The 24,276-nt window shown below is 40.7% G+C and overlaps 1 protein-coding gene across 5 annotated transcripts in view; it reads left to right on the top strand.

The window, feature by feature from the left end:
* Positions 1–24,276, top strand: part of BMPER (BMP binding endothelial regulator) — a 156,121-nt gene that overhangs the window by 120,603 nt on the left and 11,242 nt on the right. For all 5 annotated transcript variants that reach the window (XM_071804833.1, XM_071804832.1, XM_065832611.2 and 2 more), the window contains one exon: positions 21,702–21,832. In XM_071804833.1, coding sequence (XP_071660934.1) covers positions 21,702–21,832 — 131 coding nt within the window. The remainder of the gene's footprint in view (positions 1–21,701; positions 21,833–24,276) is intronic.

The raw sequence follows: 24,276 nt of genomic DNA, 5'->3' as shown, positions 1-24,276 counted from the left end.
GAATGTTCCTTGGGAAGCAATTGTGGTTATTGTTGCATCTGTGCACAGTAAACAAATTAATTTTCTGACATTTGTGTTGCAGAAAATACCAGAGAAAAGCCATGAGAAAGTTTAATACAATTTTAATTGCCCTTTGTCATTTCCTACCCACAAGTCATTTAATTCTTTATCAGAGGACTCCACATTGGAGATTCGCATGTGTTGGGCGTGAGGGAGAGAAGATCTGTTGGTCTCCTGCTGGGTTTTCATTATGAGTTGATTTTTCTGAAAACACTCAGTGGCATGTTTTTGCTCTGTATTTTAGAGAAGCTTCAAGCAATCACCTTGTGAGAAGTGGACCCTACGGGGAACTACACAACAGATTATAGGCAAATATTTTGACAGACCAGCAAGAACTCTTTAGCAGCCAGGTTGCAAATTATGTATTTACAGCCAGTGGGATTTAGAAGTGACCTTCGTCTAGACTGACAGATCTCGCAGCAGTGTAGCCATGCTGGTTGTTTTGATCATCTCTGAACCTCCTTTCTGTTGTCAGAATTCCACACGTTTCTTATGTGGACTTGATCTGAAGAGTCACATAATGATTGTGGGTTGTTATAAGAGATGGGTTTCCATGTGTGTTAGCCTTCAAATATAGAAAGCTGCCATGAAACACAACATGAGAAAAGAGGAACACACCTGGGGCTGAACTGGTGTCATGTTTCTATTTTAGTTCTGAAAAAACCCTATTTCTATATCCAAATTGCACAAGACAAAATACCTTCAGTCTGTTTTCTTAGCTTGTGCAGGACTCCTAGAGGACTTTAGTCAAAGAAGAGCACACTGCTTTTGGCAGAAAACTCAGAGCTTTTTGTTAGGGTGTGTGTGTGGTGTGTTTGGTGGGGTTTTTTTTGTTTGTTTGTTTGTTTGTTTTTAAATTTTCTTTGTTAAATACAAATGTGATCCAGTCCCTATGAAGAGGAACAGTACCCACTTTAATGTAATATTTCTCTGTGTTACTATGACACTAAATAGAAAACCTGCAAGCACTGTGGTGATACACTCAGCTGTACCCAGTTAGATACAGGAAAAGGCCAGAGTTGCATTGCAAGGAAGTAATCCCTTTTCTTCAGGTTTCCAAGGGCTTTCATTTTGAATCTCCAGAGTTTTTTAGTAAGCATAAGTTTTTTGACGCCTTCAGGAGGTAACTGGTGTTTTGGAGCTGGGTGAATGGGAGCTGTGAGGCTTGACCTTAGGTCTGCCCTGTTGTCACATATCAATCAGCTCAGGGATACCTCAGTCAAAGTCTTAAAATGTGAATATGCAAGATAAAGCCTCCAAATTCAGAGTGAATCCTCTAAACACTAGTCAAGTGCTACTGTAGAGTCTGTCCAACCCCACTGACCTTATGGTTCAGGTGGGTTATCAGCTGTGCAGAACATGAGCAGCCATTTAAACCAGTTCCATGGCCATCAATGCAGAGTTTTGCAGATGCAAATACAATAATATTATCAATAATTGTACCAAAGGCTGAAATATTATCAATCATTGTACCAAAGGCTGGAAACATGTGCTCGAACCACGCAGGCAAAAACCATTTTAAAATTTATTTTGGATCTCTTTTGTACATCCACCCTTCTCCTCCGTTGCTCTCTGGTACTCTAGCTCTATTGATGCATGCTTGCAAAAGAAAAATCATAACAAAATTGCTCTTTAGAAAGAGATCTTGAAGCAGCGACCTTCATCTGAACTTTACGTCATGGTTTCCATTGGCCGTCATGCTTGGAGCAGTTTGAAATTTCCTGGCGGCTTATCCATTGGCTCAGCACTGGGGTTTTCACTTTGTCTTCATTGCCCAATTAGTGGGCAGGGAGTAGAAATGTCCTTGTGGAGGGGCTTGTTTTGCTGGGTTTAGGTCTCAAATGAACCGAACAGCTTTGCTGTTCACTGTTGTGCTTATGGCAGGGTTGCTGGGGAGTGTGTTTTAAGGAAGACAAGTTGCACAGGCAGGCTGTAGGGGTTGTATTTGGCATCTTTTCCAGTTTGATGACTGGAGTGCTGAGGTTAGCACCAGATTTTGGAGTCTGTATGAGCTGGGGCAAGAGTCTGGTGCTGAGGGCAGCAGCTGGGTGCTTGATCTGCAACTCACAAGTGAAAAGTATTTGCCACTTAGCTGATCTCTGATGTCTGCATTTTCTGACTTACATGCTGTGCGATTCCCATGATGGCTGGAAGCAGCAATAAAAGTGGATTTAGAATGAAAAGGTTCAGTTCTGCTATGTCGTCTTTTAGAGTGCCATAACTTTTCCTACATAGGTTTCTGGGAAAAGGGCTGCACCAGGAGACAGTGGGGTTTGTTTCATGTCCTAGGAATTTGCACTCCAACTAGAATATGAAGTTGTTTGAAGTTTCCTGCAGATAAGACCATTGAGTGTGACCAGCAATGCAAATGGAATATCTAAGTGGATAAATTTATTTTGACTGTTGCTCTGTAAATGGATATTTTTACAGGGAGTGTCCCTTTGTGGTGCAGAACATGGAGAGGTCTAGGACCACGTATTGCCATTTGTTTCTGGCTCCAAGGGATGCTCTCAATATAAGACCTTAATGGCAGAGTTTTCATCCGTTTCACTGCAGATGAGATGATTTGCTTGAGGTCACCCCAGGACATTGTACATACAGGTTCACATGTCTATTCAGGATTAATAGAGAAAGTGTGGTTTAAACTTACTCAAGAGTACTGTGCAACTGCATGCAATGAACCATAGGGCCTGAAACTTGTGCTGCATAAAACAATACAGCTATTTCATTAGGTAATAAAGTAACATTATCAATAATTATAACAGTAAGGAAACATTGCTGCTAGCCAAGTTGTTCTTTTCAGCCTTTAACCTGACATTTCCCTATTTGTTTAATGAATGGAAAAACATCTCTGGATCACTTTATTGCACAAGAAAATGGGAAAAAGAAGATGCATGCTGGGATTGTCATCATGACTGATGTAGTCTAGTTTTTTCACAAAGTTGCTGGAAAACTGCTGCTGTTTTATTTCATACTATAATATGGGACAGCACTTGTTTCTTCTGTTGTCAAGACAAACTCTCCATTTTGAATGTCACCCCTCATGATTCCATTCTTGACCTGGATACCTCAGGCCTGATTAATCTAAAACAATGCAGCTACAGCCTTGGACTAGGAGAGTGTATGTCTAGCAAATCAGGTAAATACTAGACAAGTAATATGATAATATTGATGAGGCAGGGACATCATCCACCTCTGTGCATATTTCCCAGTGCTTTTGCAAGTCAGATGCAGCAGACTGTGCACTACGCTTGCCCTTGCAGAGGGTTGGTATTTGGAAACACCAGATAGCACATGTCTGTGGTGCGCCAGGCAGCCTCAGAGGAAGGCCTAGGAAGCATGTGTATCCCAGAAACATGAATTATATATCAGTCTGTGGTCACAAGGTGTGATCTGTACATTTTGTTCATCCTCAGGAATGCACTGGAAGTAAAAATAAAAATAGAGAGAGGCTCTGCGTTCCATGCAGGGATGGTCTGAGGAACAGCCTTGACAGAGATGAAGTGTCTTGCAAGGCAGAGTGATGGAGAGGATGGCAGATGGGGTCAGAGCCAGCTCTGCCATTCTCCCCCTGCTGAAGACATGACTTGTGTGTTACGTGGGACAAATCACTTCCCAAATTGTTGCCATTCCTGTGCCTCTGTATAACTGAGTCCCTAAGGGGAAGGCAGAGTTTCCTTGGTTGGATCTGACCATGGACTTGAATTTGCAAAGAAAAAACATAAGACTTGGCATAATTTCTCACTTCCGTCCCCACAGATGTGAGTTCTGACCATCAATACAAACACTTCAACAATGGCCTCTGGTTTGAATTGAGGCTGGAGCTGAAAGCTGTTTGCATTCAGAGAGCAGTACACAAGTTGCATTAAATGAGGTGGTGACTTCCCTCTCTTTTTAGACATTTACACAAATAATTAGCAGCAAAGCTGTATCCTCAGCAGAAGCTATGTAAAGATGCTGGCATCTTTCCCCACCTGTACAGCAGGATCATTGTCAGTACTCTATGGAAATACATTGCTTCACTTAATTTCTTGTTAAATAGGAGATTTTAGTGCCAGGGATTTTACACTGCCAGTGTGTTATAAATACAAAATTTAGGATTTTTTGCAAGTTAGTAAGCACACAAGCTGAAAAAGTGTAGCAGGAAACATAAGGGGAAAAATGGCATTTCAAGCTACTTTGACTTTAAAAATATTTACTGTATTAGCACATTAATGTAGTTATGCTTTGGGGCTGTAAATATTTTTTACAGTGTATTGACTTGTGCTGTGCATTCATGTTTGAGGCTCCAAATTGCCCATGTACTTGTGTGTGAAATGAAGTATGAAGGCAGACCATGGGAAAATGAAATGCTTCTGAGGCTTATCTGCTGATCTCAGGCATTCAAGGCTGTTTGCTATCATTGCAGCTTCTGATAGGCATAAAACCCACCAAGTGGTAGGTTGGCTATTACCCTCATGGAGTTCACGGTGCAAAAGAGCAACGTGTTTGTGGGTGACCAGCTCCCTCCCTGTCTTGCTGTTTGCAATCTCGAGAGTACATCAGCAGTGTATTTCTGATTTCCTCAACTTTTGGATTCTATTTGAATGTACAGAGAAGAAAGAAGAACACTTTCTGTAGTGGGAAGGGGCAGCTGAGGGAAGAAGAGGTCAGGGAGACTCCTGCATCTAGTATCACCGCAAAAGCAGCTGAGTCAAGGTTCGAGGTTAGTTAACTATGAGACCCCCACGGCCCCCTGCTGAGCCTCCCAAACTGACAAACCAGCTGCCCAACTGGAGGATGCTTTGACCCCAGCTCGTAGTGCTGCTGGGCAAAGATGTTCCAAACCTGGACAGCAAGGGATTGAGTTGAGCCATGCGTCAGGCAGGCGCATGGGCTCCAGTGTCCCCAGAGCAGAGGCTCCACCTTGCTGTCCTTTACAGCTCTTCTTGTTCCTCTTACTACTGCATTTCATTTTCTGCTTTGAACGGCAGGGGTTCAAAGCAGACTTGGAAAAAGACATGGCTTTCATATGATTTCTGAATATAGATAGAAGCTCTGTGAAGGACCAGATGTAGGAGGGTTAGGGGGAACAATCTCATAAATTGTCACTGTTAGGACTATGATTGAATGCGAAATTATTCCACTGCTGAAAACAAATATGATGTATTATTGTAGAGCCAGATTTGGGGTTAGGAAAATTGGGTAGAGATACTTGCCTGAGGCTCTCTGTGAATCTCCGCTCTCTCGAGCAAAGCTGGATTGATTTATGGTTGTGTCTGGAAACTAGAAGTGGCCCAACATGGATCCAGATTCAGAGGCAAATGTCCTTAAAACTGAGTGTTCCATTGTGCATATGTGCGGATATGTGTATGGGGGATGGAAAATGAGTTTAGTTCGTTACTAAATTGGAACAGATGTCAGATCTGGAATTGAAGATTTCAGTTCTTGTCCTTGTCCCATGGAAACAATGTGATGCTATCATTTCAGCGGGCAAGTTTGAGCTGGTGTGCAGCTTTATTACTCTCTGAGCTCTGAGGTTTATCTGAACTGAAACGCACAATAGACTTCAAATGATACGATCTCAGAAAACCAAAATGGAAATAGATGTTGGTAAAAAACATTGATATTCCTATGGACAGAAACTTTTCAAAGTCCCTCACAGTTTACTACTGTTGTTCTAAATCAGTAAGACTGTTTGGGCAGCTTGAAATCATATATCAAAAAGCAGATTAACTGCTTATCCTACATATGATAGAACTGAAAATGATATCTTTTTGTTTTTAAGATTTAATTGTCCTACTCACTATTTTAAAATATGGCTAAAGAAAATCCTGTATGAAACTAACAGACAAAACCAGCATACAAGAGGAAAAAATAATGAACATACATACTGAAAGGGAACATTTTATTCTCCCCAAGTAATTCATGCCATTTTATGGTTTATTTGAAATGAAGTAGTCAGTCCTGGTGGGATAGTGAGCAACTTGGCACATGTGTTTGGTTGCATCCATGGAGAAAAGAAACAGCTCTTTCTGGAGAAATGTCTGTATGTGAGTATAAGAGAACTTTTTCAGAGCTGGTCGTGTAGAATGAGACGTCAAAAGCAGCTGATGCTGGCCAACCATACCTGCATTACAGACAAAAAAAATTTTACCCTGGGCTTCAACAGGAATGGAGTTATACCAACACCAAGTGCTTTTGGAAAATCTTAACCATCAAAGAGCCTTCTTTTCTCAAGCCAGACCATGTCCTCCTGTAACCATCTTTTCAGCAGAAGGGAGAAGTTGGCCTGAGGTTAACCACCACATGCCCAGCTGGGACCAGCTCAGAGATTGTAAATGTAGAAATGCTTAAAATAAAGTCCTCAGCCAAAGCGAGAGCGACGTGCTTAATAGCCAAACACCCTTAATAATTTCTTAGAAATACAATTAGTTATTTCTAAGTCCTAGCTGAATTTTTTATTTAAGCATAACATCAAAAAGCTATCCTCATAGGTTAAGATCCTAGGGTGCTAGTGTCAAGCACAGATAAGAATCTCATTGCTGCCCTCAAAAATTTAAGTTTTAAAAATGTATGTTTAGCTTTGGAGAGTTCAGGACAGTCTGTCCCATACAGTATTATACACTGTTCTGCTGGTACTGAGCTTCATTTGATAAAGAACCAGCCTGCTTTGCTGCTACAGCTTCCCATCAAACTGCTTCCTCCATTAACATTTCAATGGGATTGAAAAGCGGGTGTATTAAGAAGATGAGAGAGGAAATCGTAATGGGGTGCCTGTAATATTTCCTGTCTTTAAATGTCATGTTCTCCAGCCTTTCTCCTTGCTCTTGAGAAATGTACAGTCAGATCTTGCTAACTCAGTCGAGTCAGGTCAGAATGCAGCTTACACAGAGTACCCATGGGGTTGAAAGCACACACAGCAAGAAGTTTGTTTTAGGGCTTACCAGATTGCATGCTGCTTTGGAAGGCAGTGCTGTAGTATAATCATCAGGATGCCTTATAAAAACAGATCTGAAGGAGTACAAAGGAAAGCTATTTGCAGTGCACAGCAATACATTTTATTGAGCGTACACAACCAAGAAAGGTATTTTTCTGTACTTCTGAGCACGTCTGTAAACACCCTGCAAGCATATACCTGAGGAAGTTCTCTCTTCCCAATGTGAAATAAAGACCAAAGAGTAACAGCATGTGGGCATAAAAATTAATGTGACAGTTTGCATAAAAAGTAAAGAGGGGGTAATACTCTGCTTTTCTGAGTTTCATTTCTAAACATTTAACTCTGACCACCTCAAGTCTTCTTGCACTTTAACTACAGCCTTTTTGTCACTTCCCGTCATGAAAATTGTACAACATTTCTGTGAGATGATAAACAGGTGTTACTTTTCATTCTGGCAGCAACGGCATTTTGGTGCAGGATGAAATAATCCTACCATTAAATAAGAAGCTCACAGTGGTGTTGTGAAGCTTAATTTGTTTGGAAAATGCTTTGCAGTATTCAGATGAAAGGCACTCTGGATATTCAAAGTATTATTACTGCACAGCTGGTGGTCTACACGCTGCAGATGTTTCTTCCATGCTGTTGCATGGTTACTTAAGTGGCTTCTGAGTGCAGATGTTCACAAGTGAGCATGCACACCCTCCTCTGCCTATGTTTTTTGACACGGATTTTATTGCTGCTTGACTTTTGATCTTGAAAAGAATATTCCTTCACTGGTGAGGCTGGCTTTTTTTTTTTTGGCTTTTTATTTTTCCTTTTTTTTTTTTTTTTTTTTAAGGCTAGTAGGTGCTACATGAGTGTGACTATATCCCTGTTGGTTCAGCCCCCATTGCAAATGACAGCATCTGCAGACATTTACTGTGGGCCTTTCTCTTTAGCCTGCATTTCCTCCTGTGGCTTTTACTCATTCCCACAGTGTTTGACTCTGGGGACTCTGCCTCTTCTGTTATTACTCCATCACCATCACTCTCCTCATGGAGACATGATGATTCCCTTTGTACTCTTTGCCCAGATGGAATCAAGAACTTCACTGCCTCTTGATTCTTTCTTTCCATGGCTGCTGCTACTGTTACATAAAAGGGATCTCTAAGAACCACTGACCTTGACATTCACAATAATATAATCTCTCTGAGAAGATTTCAGGATAAGATGAAATTCTAACTTCTGCATCTATGGTCCTATTCATTCCTGTTAAGTGGAGGGAGATAAGGTCTGACTGCAGCTGACATCCACGTGGAGTGTGCTGAACATGCACAAATCTCCGTGGGGGTGCTGTATGATTTCATCAACCTATTTGGTGAGAAAACTAATTTACATTCCTTTTGTTTTACTGTACTTCCAGCAAACGGCAAGATATCTAATGTAATACAAGGGCAACTGAGTAAACGAGACTTTTGTCTAACCTAAAGTGCAATACATCGCCTATTGCATTACTGACCTGAGAGAGTAGAAAAGGAGCAAATCTTTATACAGACATACAGAGAAAGAGAAAAGTACAGCAAAATGGTACCGGTTTTGATCAACATAGATCTTTTTTATGAGATTCATGTAGAAGACAGGGAAGATTTGGTACTGGAGTGTTTCTTCTGAAGTATTTTGAAGAACGGATCTCTCTTCACAGCGTGTTCAAGAACCACCATCTTGCAACTCAGAGGAATGAGTCCTGGCCATGTATCTCTGGAAGAGACTGTGAGAAAGCAGAGGTTTAAAGCTGACTGCATCCAGACAAGTAGCTTCAGAAAGCAAGGAAAAAACACGTCACTTTCTGTAGTATTTTCTGCAGAATTCAGCACAAATCAAAGCAGAAGGCTCAGTCTTTACCCAGGAAAGTTAGATCTGAAAGTGAGAAATCTTGAGAAGACTAGACCCTGGCTACACTGTGAGGTGAATTGCACCCTAAAGACTTGATCATTTCCTCTGATTCTTAAGTGTGTAACAATTTGCCAGTGCTCATGAAATCTTCTAAATTGCCACTTTTAATATGCAGAACTGGTAGGGTTTATGCAGATATATACAAGTTTCTTTACACTCCTGTGTTCCTACTGAAGTGTCTCCTTCTTTCTGCGGGTTAATCTTGGTAGGCATAGCTTTCATTCTGCCTCTCTGCTATCTCTGAACCATAAGAACTGCTACAGATATGTGTAAAAGTATTTACTCCACCTTACTGCCCTACCATTGCCTGCTCCAAGGGGCCAGACTTAAGGTACTGCCACTTGTCCAGATCCCCATCTTTTTTTCTCCTGGACTGCTGGTACTGAGGTTATTCCTCTTCTTTCAGTGCAGCTATTTCTAATGTACATGTGCATACATCACTGAAATGGGAGAGGGAGCAGGAATGGAAGGGAGGATAGAGGAGGGAAGGAAGAGCTTCTAATGTTCTCTCATTACTCAGTTCATCTCCCCTGATTCATAGCCAATGCCTCCTCCCCTCTTCTGATATATTCCTTTCCTCATTCTTATTAGGTATCTCAGCCGAAATCTAGTCATCATATGGTAACATTTGGATGCGTATCATCTTGTTCATTATGATGCAATCATTTGTGATTTACTGTCGCTTGGTAACAAAAGTTTCATTCGCACATTATAAAAATTGCATTAAATCACTGGCCCTAGAATAGTGGCTGAAAATCAATCAGAAGAGGTTTTTACTCCTGCCACTTTGGCTTGAGATTGAAACATTTCATACGGTAGCTCTGCTAGGAGTAAGCTGTGCTTCCTTACTAATGTAATAAAATGCAGACCATCCTAAGGGGATGAGGGAGTTGCATTCCAAAACTTGCACTGCAAGCGACCAAAGTTTAATGGAAAACTCTGAAAAGATTCTATTAAAAAACCATTTTCCTTCTATATATCATACGCTCTGTTTTATGCTTTCACTGTTCCTTCCTTTTTTTCCTTACTGGCACAAAAACAGGATCTTTGTTTTGACAGAGCTAATCTGCTCATGCTTTCATATGGGCCCTCAGGCTCCCCACCTGTGGAAAGATCCATGGAAGCAGGAAAACTGCTGAGTGGGTGCCACACGCTCACCTCAAAGGGAAGAAATCAGTGGCCTCCCACAGGTACAGACTCTAAGTGTTGTGGTTCCTGAGGACCCATGGAGAACATGAACTATGAATCCTGTATAACTTATCACAACAAGCTTTTCCTTCCATATTGCCTTCTGGGATTTCCCTCTCCTGTCAGCTGGGCTTCTTCAGGAGACGTTCTGGATGGGCTACTTTGCCACAGCTGTGCCATCTCCCTCTTTTCAAAGACCGAAAGGCACACTTAGAGCTGACAAATTCTACCCGCAAACTCGACTTGTGAGAAAAGTTTAAAGTAGCTTGCAACCACTGCCAAGTTTGACAGCAAGCTTCATAACAAACTGGTACAGCTCTGACATCTCTTCGCTGCTTCTGTGGGGAGGCCAGGGAAGATTTTATGGAGTGAAAAGTGATAAAGAGAGAATGAATGGCTTTGTGGCTCCATCAGGCGGCACGCTCAGGGTGGCACTGATCTGCTCCATAGGGTCCCTGGCTAGCCAACAAAAAGAGGCAAAGCCAAATTCAGATATTTAGGACTTCGTATAAAAGACAAAGCCCAGAATTATCTCAGCATCATTTCCACTGGGCATCAAACCACAGATGAGCAGGAAAATAACCTGTGATCATGATTATTCTGTGATAGGGAAGGTTTGCTCATGCTCATGGCCGGTATTTCTCTTTAAAGACTGCTGATTCACATCAGAGCTCTCTTTGCATCTAGCCAAGTAAGTGACTATGCCCAAACCAACAGACTGAAAGGTAAGTTTATCATGAAGGTGAACAAACCTTGGCTCCATCTGCTCGTACCATCTCATCCCACCTCACCCAGAAACAGGTCATTCTGACTTTGAAACATCCATGTGGGTTCCTGTGGCTTCTCTGACCAGGCTGATATGTTGTGGAGTCACTATGTCTAGTACAGGAAATTTTAATGCATAGCATTTTAATTCAGGAAGCTTGAATTTCATGTTTAGCTGTATCCTGAAAGAGCATGGATCCTTCAAAGCTTTGAAGTACAGAACTGCAAAAAAAAAAAAGGCTAATGACAGTTCTAAGTCTTGGTTTCTGTGTTGTCAGTAAGAAAATCCCCATCGGTTTTACTGGAGACATTGGCTGAGTCCTGTATCACTATCAAACAGTTGCGCTTACCCTCTCCCTCTGGTCTATTGAATATTCAATCATAGAATCATTTTGGTTGGAAAAGACCCTCAAGATCATCGAGTGCAACCATAACCTAACTCTAGCACCAAACTATGTCCCTAAGAACCTCACCTACATGCCTTTTAAACACCTCCAGGGATGGTGATTCAACCACTTCCCTGGGCAGCCTGTTCCAATCCTTCACAACCCTCCCCGTGAAGAATTTTTTCCTAATATCCAATCTATGGGACTGCAGCAGCACTGCCACTGTTTTAATACAGATCTCCCGAGTGGCCAGGAGGATCTCACTGATGGGATGCTGGTTGGGCTGATGCCCATCAGTGCCGACACAGTCTTGAGAACATGCAGAGCAAAAGCAGAGGTGCCTGAGGAAATGTAAAGACAGAAGCTAAGTATCCAGCCTGAAAAGGTCATCCTTGATGAGGTCAGGGCAACCAAGCTGAGATCGCAGCTTTGCATTTGCATGTTTGAATTCTGCCTAAATCATGCTTTATGTGCATGTCTTTGTGTGGATCTGGGCCAGGACCACACAGGAAGCCATAAAACTAGGAACAGAGTGGTTTTTTTGAATGTTTCAGTTCAGGTAAGCTGGGTCTTACGCCACTTCTTGCAAGTGCTATTTTTAGCAGTTATCTTTGATGAAGAGCAAACAGGAAGACCTCTCAGATGAAATGCACTGCGAGTGTGTGACAGGCTGGAAAGGTGGCATGCTCAGTGAGCCTGACTTTGCTGAAATGAGATTCTGGCTCTTGGTTTGTAAAGGAGCAAGATGAGGACAAAAGCTGTTTTCTGAGTAGCAGTCTCCTATCTGCTCTTTCCCTTGCTCTCTTTCTTTCATATTCCATCTGGAACCAGCAACTTTTTAAATGCTCTGCAGCCACCTAGAGGAAAAATACACTTGATTAACTTAATCTTATATGGCTTAAGACTGTGAGTGGGCTCTGCAGAGTTTAAGAATGTGAATTTCTAAACTAGCCAGCCTGTTTATTATTATATCTCAAGACCTCCTTGGAAATATACACAGTGAATCATCATCAAAAGCTGAAGATAACTTCAATTTCTGTTTACACTTCAGAAATATTTCCTGCTTCATGTTATCATTGTACTTGTTATTGGATATGACATGTTTTTATGAAAGATAGCATAGCAGGGCCATGGCATATTTTATCGGTAGAGAGAAGGAGATGATCTGTTTTGAATTTTTATTTTAGAAGATTTAAATATTGTTTTATTTTGTATTTTTATCTCATTACTATGGCAATATGCTATTGGTATATCTGCACGGTTTATGTTTCTGTAGGGCCATGACTCTCAATAATTTTGGAGGTTCTGTTTAGGATGTTTATAAGTTCCTGAAAAACCTCTGGCTTTTCTCAGACAAGGGCTGTCACACAGAATACACTAATGGGCTCTCAGTATACTAGAGTGAAAGCTGATGTAGTCATATTAGATTCATTTAGTCTTTGTGCCATGTTTGTTTGCACTGTATGAAACATAATAACAAAGTTTAACAGTTGATTGAAAGTACCACTTGAATGGTATAAGTTAGATATTAAAACATGCCTGTCTTTTAAAAATTGAATTGAAATGACTGGCTTTTCCTCTCTCTAGATAAGATATGACAGTTCAGTCTCCACTTGTGCCTGAAGAACTGGAGACTGGGTGGAGCCTTCTTTAAAAATCAAGTCCAGACATGGACAAAAAGATAAAACTTTATGTAATTGCATAATGCAAAAGCTCAAAATGATGATGGATTTTCCATGGTAGCTATGCCAGAGGACACTGAAAATTCCATTACGATGGAGTGACTCTGTCATAAGGCAAAGTCACATTAGCAGTGTAAGTGCTAAGCTAAGTGTGTGCACAATGAGCTGAATGAAAATGTAGAAGTGCTAGTACAGCTACTGAGAAGGTCCACTAAGACATTCTCCATTTCTTTTTTTTCCTCTCATAAGAAAAACTTGACATAAACATAGAAACATCTGAAATACCAGAATGATGTGGTCAGTTGAGTAGCTTGAATACTACTGCGTTATGCCAGAATGGGATGAATAATAAGAAATCATATTGGCCTAAGAAATTCATAACAGGAAATTATGAAATTTAGGAGTTTGTCTAGGTTGTGGCTTCTAAGGGGAAATGATGGGCTTCTTGAAACACAAAGCAGTTCAGTTTGGTCAAAACACTCTGCCACAGGGAATCAGTGATAAGCACACAGGCTGTACACCTTACACTACTGGGCCTATGAAGGATGGGATTTTTGGTAGGAAATGACTTTCTTTTTGAACATTAAATCCATAGAGAACCAAGAGGCTTTTTTTTGTGGTTTGTGGTTTTTTGTTTTTTCACCAGAAATTTTTGCACAAATGCGTGATAAGCCGTATCAGGTAGCATTAGCCATACAGCTGCTGTAATCTTTACCAATTACGTGATGCATATTTGCAAGTGAATGACTGTGGATATTAATTAACTGTGGATATTAATTAATGTGTCTTCAGAAACTAGGTTCCAGCTTTTAAATCTTCAGTGTCAGGTTCAAGTTGATGCTCCTAAATTTGCTTCTGTATCTTTTTGTTGGTCTAAACTTTTTATTGCACATTACCTCTCTAAAATGACTTTGGAACCTCTGTCTATTCTAGAGCAGAGTTATTATGTTCCCTGTATTTTCCAGCCAGGTATACAAATCACAGATCATACAATGTACAGGCAGCCAAATCCTTTTTCAAGTTATCTCACCAAAGAAAGGGGAGCAAATTGTATGTATGCTGCTCAAGTTAGCAAATGAAATAGAACATTTTTTTATTATTTCAGTGAGATATTGAACACTTGTTTGAAATGAGTTAAGAAACTTATGCTGTATGTCCTCTTTATTCCAATAATTCCGTATACAAAGTTGTATGTAATGTGCACAGAGAAGTGGTTTTTAACTGTTTCACTTCAAGCGATATGCTACATATGAACTCGAACTCAAACCACTTGAGTTCTCATGCATACAGGTATTTGTTTCAAATGCCAGGTTAAACTCTGCATGGCCGAACACAACTGAAACAGAAGAAGGGGAAGTGAAAACTCTCTCCCACTTTCTGAAAATGAGTAAGGGGTCAGCACTTATAAGGCTGTGGATGGTGCTTCATATTCTGTTGGAGTTGCCTGAGCAAAAATTCACTCTCTCTAAAGGTGGCAAGTCAGCTTCTCAACTGTACTGTAACCTTCAGCTCTAGGAAATATTCTGGGTCATACCAGATGCTTCTTGGAGCCCAGCATGGGACTTCATTGTCTTCCTCAGTCATGGTTCAGTTATTTCCCCATAGAGGGATTTTAGCCAACCTTTCCATTCTCAGGACCAGAAAGAACATTTAAAGCCACAAACGCCTGTAAAGATCCAAGCACAAGATACAAAAAGCCTATTTGACACATTAGTAGGAGCGATACCATGAAGAAAGAACTAGGGAAGGTTGCTGTACTACTTTGTTCTTTATTTGGTTCTTCCTCTTTCCGTCCTTTTGAGTGCCTTTACCACTGCTACTACATATTCAGAGAGATTATAAATAGGTGTCAGGATAGTGATGTGCAGATAAATTTATTATATGCAGTTTTAGAAAATGTTCCAGAATGTTCCATTGTTCATTTTACCATATTCTTGTGGGTAATGTTGGTTAAGGCAATAAAAAGCAATTCTGGCACAGCATGCTCTTCATATAAAGGTTAAAAATACACATAGAACACTCTTTTTGGCTTTTTCCAAAGACTTTTGGGTAATACTTTTAGCAGCACGTAGTATAGGCTTATGGTGATATTGTGCAGCACAGTGTGCTTTTTCAGAGCTCTACATGGACCTTCATTTATTCAGTGTCTGGAAAATACTATTTTTGCTTACCCTTTGTGAGGAAAGTATGGGTTCTGACTTTTTTTTAAAGGAGCTGAATATGCAATGAAATCAAAATTGAATTGCTGTCTGTCTCTGTTATGTTGGAAATTAGCAATAATAATTGCCACTTGCATTGAAGCATCCTTTTCCCAAGCTGACTGAACTCCTCTAAATAACTGCTTTGGGAAGATGCCTTGGCAAGGCTTGGATGGATGCGGATATCTTGTGTGATTCCATTCAATTATCTCTGAGTGCCAAGTCCATATCTGGAGCAGGAACAATGGCACTCAGAGCTAAATTAGGACTTTTTGGTGTGTGTGTAACATGACTGCTATGTCCTAGAAATCTTAGATCACATGCAGCTCTTGCCCTTTGGTGCAGTTGCATATTTTATTTCTTTCTGCTTGGTTCCATGTGGCAATGCAGTCCATGGTTGACTCAAAGTTGCACAAAAATTGGGGATCAGAATGGAATTTGAATGCATGATTCAAGTGTCTACTACTGCAAACTCCTCCTCTGCAATCTGATAAAAATAACTGTGATATTCTCAAGCATTATGGCCAATGATCTCTTTATAGGAACAAGATTTCCCTGTGGAAAGCATAAGCCTGCAGTAGATCTGCTATACTCTGCTCACCAAAAATGAGCTGTGAGTTCCCTTTCTGTTCCCACATTTTTAGGGTTTTTTTGGAGGCAGTTCAGCAGTGTGGGAGTTCTTGTACAATGGGGGAGTCTCCAGGACAAAGTGCGTGTAGGCTGCCTGCCACTTTTTCTGGGCACTTTCCCACTCACTGGAAAAATGGGTCAGGGGATTGATTTAACTTTGTCACAGATGCCTTTATCAGATTGTCATTTTAAGGCAGTATTACCATTGTTATGATGTGTGTGAATAGCACAGAGGGAGTGCAGATATAGTTACCTGGTCTTGGAAAAAATGATCCTTGAAAATGACTGCCTTTGTATGAAACAGTCTGTTCCCCAGGCAAGGGCTTTGAACAAATACTCAAAAGATGTAAGGGCTTCTATGTTTTCAGCAGCCTCCAAAATTACCTTCCTTATGAGTTATTTGCTGCTTTTGCATTAATACTAGTAAATTCTCGAGAAAGAGAGAGTGATTGCAAGCCTCTGATCTCAAGCCTCAAAGCCATAAAAAGTCTCCAGCTCTATATACCATGCTTCAGTACTTCAGTAGGATTAAACACGCACCTTCAGACAAGAGAGAGCTTGTGATAGCAACAGCATGAGCCTTTCCATTTTACATTGGCTCATCTTCACATTGTACATGGCTCATCTTCCCATCTTCTTGCCTTCCAAAATGACTTCTCTAGATGGAGCCATAAATAATGGGAACTCATTGAAACTTTGTAGAAAAAACCAGCCCAAACAAAATTTCTTGTAACAACAAAGCTACTGACAGAAGCCATTGGCTTTTTATTTTTCCTGTAAAGGAACAGAAAGGAGGGCTAATTTTGGATCAGGACAAAAAAGGTTCCTAAATTATGCTGGTGAATTGTGAGCACTCCGGAGTGATTATAGGAATCCTAACTGGCTGTTGTGTAGGGTTTGGCTATTTTGATAACCAGCACTAAATTAGGCAAAGCTTGTACTAAAAGTCTGATTTGGAATACCAATAAGAAATTATCCCAAGACGTCTGTCTCACAGGATCATGGGGCTGGGAATTAATCCTCCCCAGGCAAATGACCCTTCACACTTTGGAGTCTGCAAATGCACAGCTTATCCCAGGTATAGAGGCCAAACCCCTTCACCATCTGATGGCTCTTCACATACATAAAGTGGATATAGTGACGCACCATCTCTAATTCCTAAAGTCTGTTGAGACTTGCTGGTGGATAGAGGAAGATATTAATGTTTTCCATCTGCATAGAGCAACTTCTTGAAGGTACCAAAAGATTTGACATATGTACTACATCATATTCCTGTTGTGATATGTGAAAAAAAAAAAGGCCAAAAAGAAATAGTCCCTCTTAAAATGGCTGGTTCTGGTTTTGAACTTGTGTGTACTGCAAAGGAAAAGGCACTGCTGATGTTCAGCAAGTGAACATCTGCAATTTCAATCCCACATGGCATAGACTAAGGCTGTAGGACTTGTTGCTATGATCTTTTCTGCTTTTTTTTTTAATAGTACATGTAGCACAGGACTCAGTTCTTTGCCCTTTGTGGGACTTGGAGACTTTCCACGGTTTAATGTGAAAAAGGGCTGTTGCTGAGGGAATCTACTCATCCAGTTCGCTTTGAAGATGTGTAGGCAGAGTGATTGTGTGTTTGTCTCCTCCAAGGGTGTGTCCCACAGCTGGCGGATGCCTTCACTTTCATGGATTTCCCCTCGCAATGGTTTGCGATTACGCACACCCAATTAGCGCCATCCCTGACACACACCCTGCAGGCAGCATGGGCAGCATCAAAAGGAATCACTTGGTACCAGTTGAGGACTGAGAGATTAGCTGTGGTCCAGTGCTTATTCAGAGCAGGGACTCCAGATAAAGTGCACCATCACAGTCTAACACCTTTTTTTTTTTTTTTTCAGAAATGCAAATATGTCCTTTAAAGAAATGTAATTTTCTTTTGAACCACAACATCGTTACATCTCTATATGATTATACTGCAGGCAGAGATAAAGCTGCCTGATATATCTTGTGTGTATTTCTACAGCTGGTAAAATGGCTTCATTTTATACGTAACTTGCACTGCAGTCTTCCTGTGGGATTATTTCTATATGACTGTAATGTTTAGATGACTAAACTTCTCATATGCATTCTCAATTTTATTTAATTTAAGCAAATTTTTAGTTTTGGTAAAGAGTCACAATGTCTTGGAAGACCCAAAGCTTCTATTAGTGTGCAGCACGTTAACTTGTCAGTATGGCTTCATTATTGGCATAATCCCAAAGTTTTACTAAAAATGTATTTTTCTGTTAACAGCCCAGTCAGATTAGAGTACAGGTAAGCATCTGCATACATGCAGTTAGTGTCGCAGGATCTATTTATCACATTTAAAGGAGAAATGAAGAGGAGGCAGAATCTAATGTAGCAGGGAATATTTTTAAAAATCTATCAATCACCTGAGAGGGTAAAAAAAGAAAAAAAAAAACCTATTGGCATACTAGTGATTTTTGCAAGGGGAAAGGATTAGGACAGCACACAAAAAAATCGGTTTTTAAATTTACCTAGTGAAGCATCCCATAATAGCCCTCTCATACAACTGTGAGAACAGTAACTGTGAGAAATATAATTAAATGCAAGAAGTAAACACATTTTGAAAAAATACAAACCCAAAGTCAAAGCTTGCCATGGGCCATCGCCAGGTCCCTCCACCAGCCAGTGTGCAGAGCCTGGACACCTTTTGTCTCCACGTCCTTTCCCACAACTGCCCTTTGACTCTCACAGTGACTCTCAAATAAACTGTGTATCTGCTCCCTGCTGATTTCAGAAGCGATATAAGAAGTCCCCTCCCCCCTGACTGCCGATCCATCTAACTGTAATTAATATTAATGTATTAAACTTGCCAGCAAGGCGTTTAATTAAGAAAAAAAGAAAAAGAAGTATTTATTTTGATTGACTAGTCTTGGCAGCTGTGGGTATTGTTTCCTTTACTCTCGTTTTTTATTTAACCTTAATTAATTAATTAATTTAACATTACAAATAATAAGCAATTGTAATTTATTAATAAAACCACCGCAATCTAGTGATCACTCCTCAGCCAAGCCTAGGGCTTGAGCCCAGTAGCTCTCACTGGGATTAAACACTTCAGGAAAATAAAAATTACACAAGTAATTAGGTGTGTAATGAATCAGAGGATTGTTTGTGCTGCATGTGGCACGCTACTTTCCTTAGGGGACACCTGTGCTGAACATTGTAGCAAACAGTGCTGATCTCAGGCAAAGAGGAGATGTTTCATGCTGGAGCCTGTCTGCATGTCCAAGGCCACCTCAATGCCAAGGCTTAATGGTGTCACGTTGCTCATGTGCATGTAGGGGCTAAACTCTCTACACCCTCAAAGCACATGGTTGCCCTCCTGGGAACCGTGCCCTGGCCTCCCTAATCACCCAGAGCATGCCCTGACTTTGTCAGGTTGAGTACTAACCTTGCCACCAACATGTTAATGGTGAAAAATACTGGGTGATTGATGGTCTGCCTGGAGATTTCCTGACCTGATATGCGCACCTGAAGTAGGTGTAGGTGCATTGCATCAGTGCAGGAGGTGGTGTCCCCCCCGAGTAATGGTAAAAAAGTGTATTTGTGCTCTAAAAAGCAGAAGAAGTACCTTGGATTTAGGATTCTATAATTTCTAAGGTGGGAAATCAGTGAACATATACCCAACCTGGCACTGGCGAGCATCCTTAAACACCACAAGCATTAATGGTTACTAAATCTGAGTGTAGAGCAGTAAAATGTGGTGGATAAAGGAAGCTAGCACAGAAACAAAAGGTTGGTGAAATGGTATCTCGATAATGGACTCTATCTGTGGAGATAATTACAGAGTCTCTTTGTGATAATACTTTGCTGCAGTAGCAAACAAGCACCCACTTCACTTTAAAATGAGACATACACCTCCTAATTGGTGTGGGGTACGTGGAGCAGTGCCTGCTGCAGGGATGCTGGGAAACAATCATAAACATGTTGTGACCAAAGGAATCAATGCAAAATTATTTAGTGTGTCACATAAAAAGATGACCTTTTGTTCTTATACAAGGTCTTTTATCAGCGAACAACATCAAACAAAGCTAAGGATGCTGTGCTAGTCTGTTCCTTGCAGCCTATCGGCTGTGATATCCATACAGCAACATCTGTTACTGGGAAAGATGTAAAGGGACCTACCGCAGAACTAAAGTGAAATAGAATTACATTGTCCCCAGAAAGTAATTTCGAATGAAAACCACTGGTCTGTAAATGTGAATGTTATATATTTGATCCAAAGCAATTCTGTTTATCCAAAGTACGTATATACTGATAAAGGCAGGACAGGTAACCTTTTTGCATTAGTACTTATGTTGCTTATTTGTCGCAGTGAATTTTCAGATAATTTCATGCTGGGAGTTCACTGAGAGTAAAATTATTAAAAGCTCATGGAAATGTCAAGCAGAACTGTCAGGTTTAACCTTATGAGTGGTCACTGAAATAACCAGTGACTTTGGCAAGGGGAAATACTCCTCTTAAAGGGGCAGTGTTGGATATGCAGAAACAAACTTGTCTCTGTTTGAAGGTCCACTCATCCTCTCTCCTGGTTTTAAATAAAGGGTTCCCAATGATTCTAAGGCATTGTATGGGCATTAGGGCTCCTGATCACTTTGACTGAGGTGCCTGCACCTTTTCCAAGCTACTACCTCATCAGCTATAGGGAAAGTTTCTGGAAAATTAAGCTATGTCCATCCTTTTCCTATAGACAACTGAATTTTTGGTCCACAGTAAGAGCACTTAACATGGAGACCTCATTTTTTATTTCAAGTCTTGTTCTTTCTAGAGGATTCATGCCTCTTACAAACGTTGCCTTGCTCTCTCAGGAATGAATACGTTCCTGAATGTGCATAAACCAGGGGGCTCTTGTCCATTGACAGCCAAGGTGCATGCACAGAGCACCCTCAGTGGAAAGCCAAGGAACTGAGGGTGTGATTTTCAGAGGGCTGAGTATGTCTTCCTGTCACCTTGTCCCTGCCTTTTAATGATTCCACTCGGGGCAACAGATACTTGGCATTTCTGAATTTGCGTTGCTACGTTTGCAGAAGCTTCTAAGCATTTTGCACATGCAGAAACTGCTGACTGCAGATCTGCTGGCTCTTGCCAGTTATAGTTTAGGTCTGTGCCAAACGGGCACGTGTTCTGGATGAGCTAACTCGAAATATAGTGGTGACACACACAGTAGCAGTTTTACTTAGGGCCATGTTAGCAGCTTTGCTCCCTGCCGTGTTTTGTGGTGAATCCATCTTATGTAATGGAAGATGATGGTGATATTAACAAGTGCCTTGGGGATTTCCTAGTATGAGAACTACTCAGTTATGCTGCATCATTCCTGCTCCTTTGGAGTTGTTTGAAGTCTGGTATTCAATAGTGATGCTACTGAGAAAAAATGGCATATAGCTATTTTCGGGACTTCAAACTGGGGAAAGGCTAGAAGTAACCTGGAGAGAAGGCACCGTTTCTCATCTATTGCATGGAAGGGCATGTGCTCATCATCTGCAGAAGTTGTCCACTTAACACTGCTGCTATTATTATTGGTAAAGTTCTTAAATGATGACTTTCCAAGGAATAAGAAAGAAGTCATTATCTTGTGTTGACACAAAATCATTGCAAAAATTGAGTTTACCTTTTCCTAGTGTGGTCTCAGTCCTCTCTGCCTGATGTTTCTTGGGTCTTCTTCTCACCTCCCTGTTTCTCTGTGGTTCTCTCCCTGATGCTGTTGAGACTTCCCTGCATCAGAGCAGCACATCAAAACAGAGATGAGCCCTTGTGATGTGACAGCACATTTAATTTTCTTGCTGTTTAGCACAAGTTGCTGTGGCATTAACTTCATGGAAATTAACCAACTCCAAACCTCGGACAAGTATCTGCCAAAGCTTTCCTTGCTCATTTGATCTGGGGCTTTGTTCTGCAGGTCCTGCGTGACAGACATGTGCGAGTGCCCGGTCCATAAAAACTGCTACTGCGAGTCATTCCTGGCATACGCGCGAGCCTGTCAGAGGGAAGGGCTGAAAGTCCAGTGGGTACCGGAGCAGAACTGTGCAGGTAAGCATTTTGGGACTGCTTCTTTGTAAGCCAGTGCATAGGCTAATAGGCCACTATCCTTTTACTGATGGAGAAAGATCAAAAATAAACCGTCTAGAAAAGACTGAGATTGTACCAACAGCAAAGTTGCATTCAGAGTTCTGGAGAAACACCTTAAGGAAAGATTTTCAAGAATCAAATACTAGAAATGTTTATTTTGCAAAACTTCTAACCTCTAATGCCAATCTTTTTTTTTTTTATGTACTTCCAGAAAGAAGTCCATGCCTTTTTGTTTCAGGATACGTAAAGAGTTGCTTAGCGGCAATGTTTAAACTCCCTTGACCTCTGGTTCTGCAGTAGGTTCAACAAGGGGAAAAGAGAGAACGTATTTAATGGGAATATTAAAATGCAAACCTGCATTAATGTTGGTACTTGGACCAAATTCCCCATGTGATTAGGACTGTATTAATTGCAAGTAATTGTGAGTAATTGTTTTCATGAGAAGTGCTGGCCTGTGGTCATGGGCACTTGAAGTAAAATGCAATATTGCAGATGAATATTTCCCCTGATGATGATCTCATTAATTTAGGACATTCTATAATGGCATTGCTTTGCCTGGAAATGCATTCAGATTTATGTAAAGCAATTGACAGCAGTTGGAAAAAAAAAAAAAGAGAGAAGGATACTCAGTGCTGGTCAAAGAGCTATTGCTCTGTGGTCCATTTTGATGATTGTGTGCAGTTCAGGGTCTACTCTCTCAACTTCAATTTCCTTTTATGTTGAAGGAAAGATAGTAGGGATGGGTGAGTGACAGAGCAAATTGCATTTGATTGACTGTTCCCAAAAGGCTCATTTTTTTTCTTACAGAGGAACAGAACAATCCAAACAGGGTGTCACTAAATGAAAGCTTTGTTCAAGGATGTGGTCTCAGCACTAATGTATGTAATTTTAATCTATTGATCTGGTAGAAAATCCATGCAGAACCTGAAACAAGCATCCTGACTTTTTTTTTTTTTTTGACCAAAGCTCTTCAGAGCAAGACCTCACTGTGGCAGGTGCTGTAAAAAGAATAACAAGTCCAGTCCTTGCCTTAAGGAGTTTATACAAGTGTTGACATATCACGGCCTAACTAACTGAGGCTTCTTTTTGCAATTTTTTCTGGCATTTTGTCAAAGACAAGAAAAGTTTCTAAGGTAAAAACAGTCCTTGAGAGAACATTACAAAATAATTTAAATACACATCTTTCATTAAAGCTAATGAAATAAGTGTTTAAATCTACCTGAGTTTTTAAATCTCAAAACAGACTTCTAGAGCAAAAGGGGAAATCTTGTTAAGCAGAAAATATCGATAAGCCGTATATGGTCAAGTACCCTCAAAACAGTTAAGCATCCAGCCTCAAAGAAGTGGCACCATCTTCTATGGTAAATCATACAATATTCATCAACGTACATCTACTGTCCTCCATATTTTACCAGTGGTCAGCATCAAGATTTTAATGTTTAACTTACTTTTTTTCTCCCTGAAAGTTGTAGTTACAATTATTGTGTCCTAATTATGGATAAAAGTTTCTGGGTATGAAACAATATATCTGTAATAAAACTTCGGTGTTCAGTGACTTTCATTTCCTGCTTGACACTTCATAGCTGGTTGGATACTTGGAAGAGCTCTGTTCTGATGAAAATGGAGTATACTTATTAGTAAAGTCAGATTTTATTCTTTTGTGCATTATAAAACCAGATCTTGTGTGGTTGCCAGTTGCTCTACCCTGACGGCTGTATGCTTAGCTTGTTTTTGTGATCTTCAGAAAGCCTATGTTGTCTGGAGGGCCAACCGAACAGGATGCTTAGGAGGCTGAATTACGTGTCCTGTTCCCTCCACACACTTCCTCCTTTCCCAGTGCAGCAGCGCATCCTCCTCTAAGTCCTCCCTGAAATATTCCTGCTCAAGGTTTGCTGTTCTTTGAGGCTGGCTCAGTAAGGGGAATGTCAGCTGTCATTTAACCAGAGCAGTGAAGAGAAGAAGCTAGTGAGTAAGGAAAATGTTTAGGGTAGGAAAGAGTTGGTGATATCCACACAGGAACTGAGAGGGTTTGGAAAGGAATATGGGTTTCCATGGGAAGTAGTGGGGAGTGAGACCTGTCAGGCTGGGCATAGGAAGAAATATGATGTGTGATAGAGAAGAAAAGAAGAAAACCAAAAACCAAAAAACAAAACCACAGAAGAGCCAGTATGAGGGGAATAAGAAATAAGAGAGTGAAACAAGTGAGAGGGAAAAGAAAGGATACAAATGGAAGGAAGAGGTTTGAGAAGGAAAGGGGATAGAAAAAGTATTTTTTTTTATCACAAGAAAGGCTAAACAAGCAGTTTATAAAGTGCCATTAAGTAAACTGAAGTGGCAATAGGCCTTGGGCCGTAGTAATGTGACACTGAATTTCTGAGGACACCGAGAGAAAGAAGAGTCAAGGA

The sequence above is a fragment of the Patagioenas fasciata genome, chromosome 2 (genome assembly GCF_037038585.1).
Source record: "Patagioenas fasciata isolate bPatFas1 chromosome 2, bPatFas1.hap1, whole genome shotgun sequence".
Taxonomy (NCBI): domain Eukaryota; kingdom Metazoa; phylum Chordata; class Aves; order Columbiformes; family Columbidae; genus Patagioenas; species Patagioenas fasciata.
This window is presented reverse-complemented; position numbering and strand designations above follow the sequence as displayed.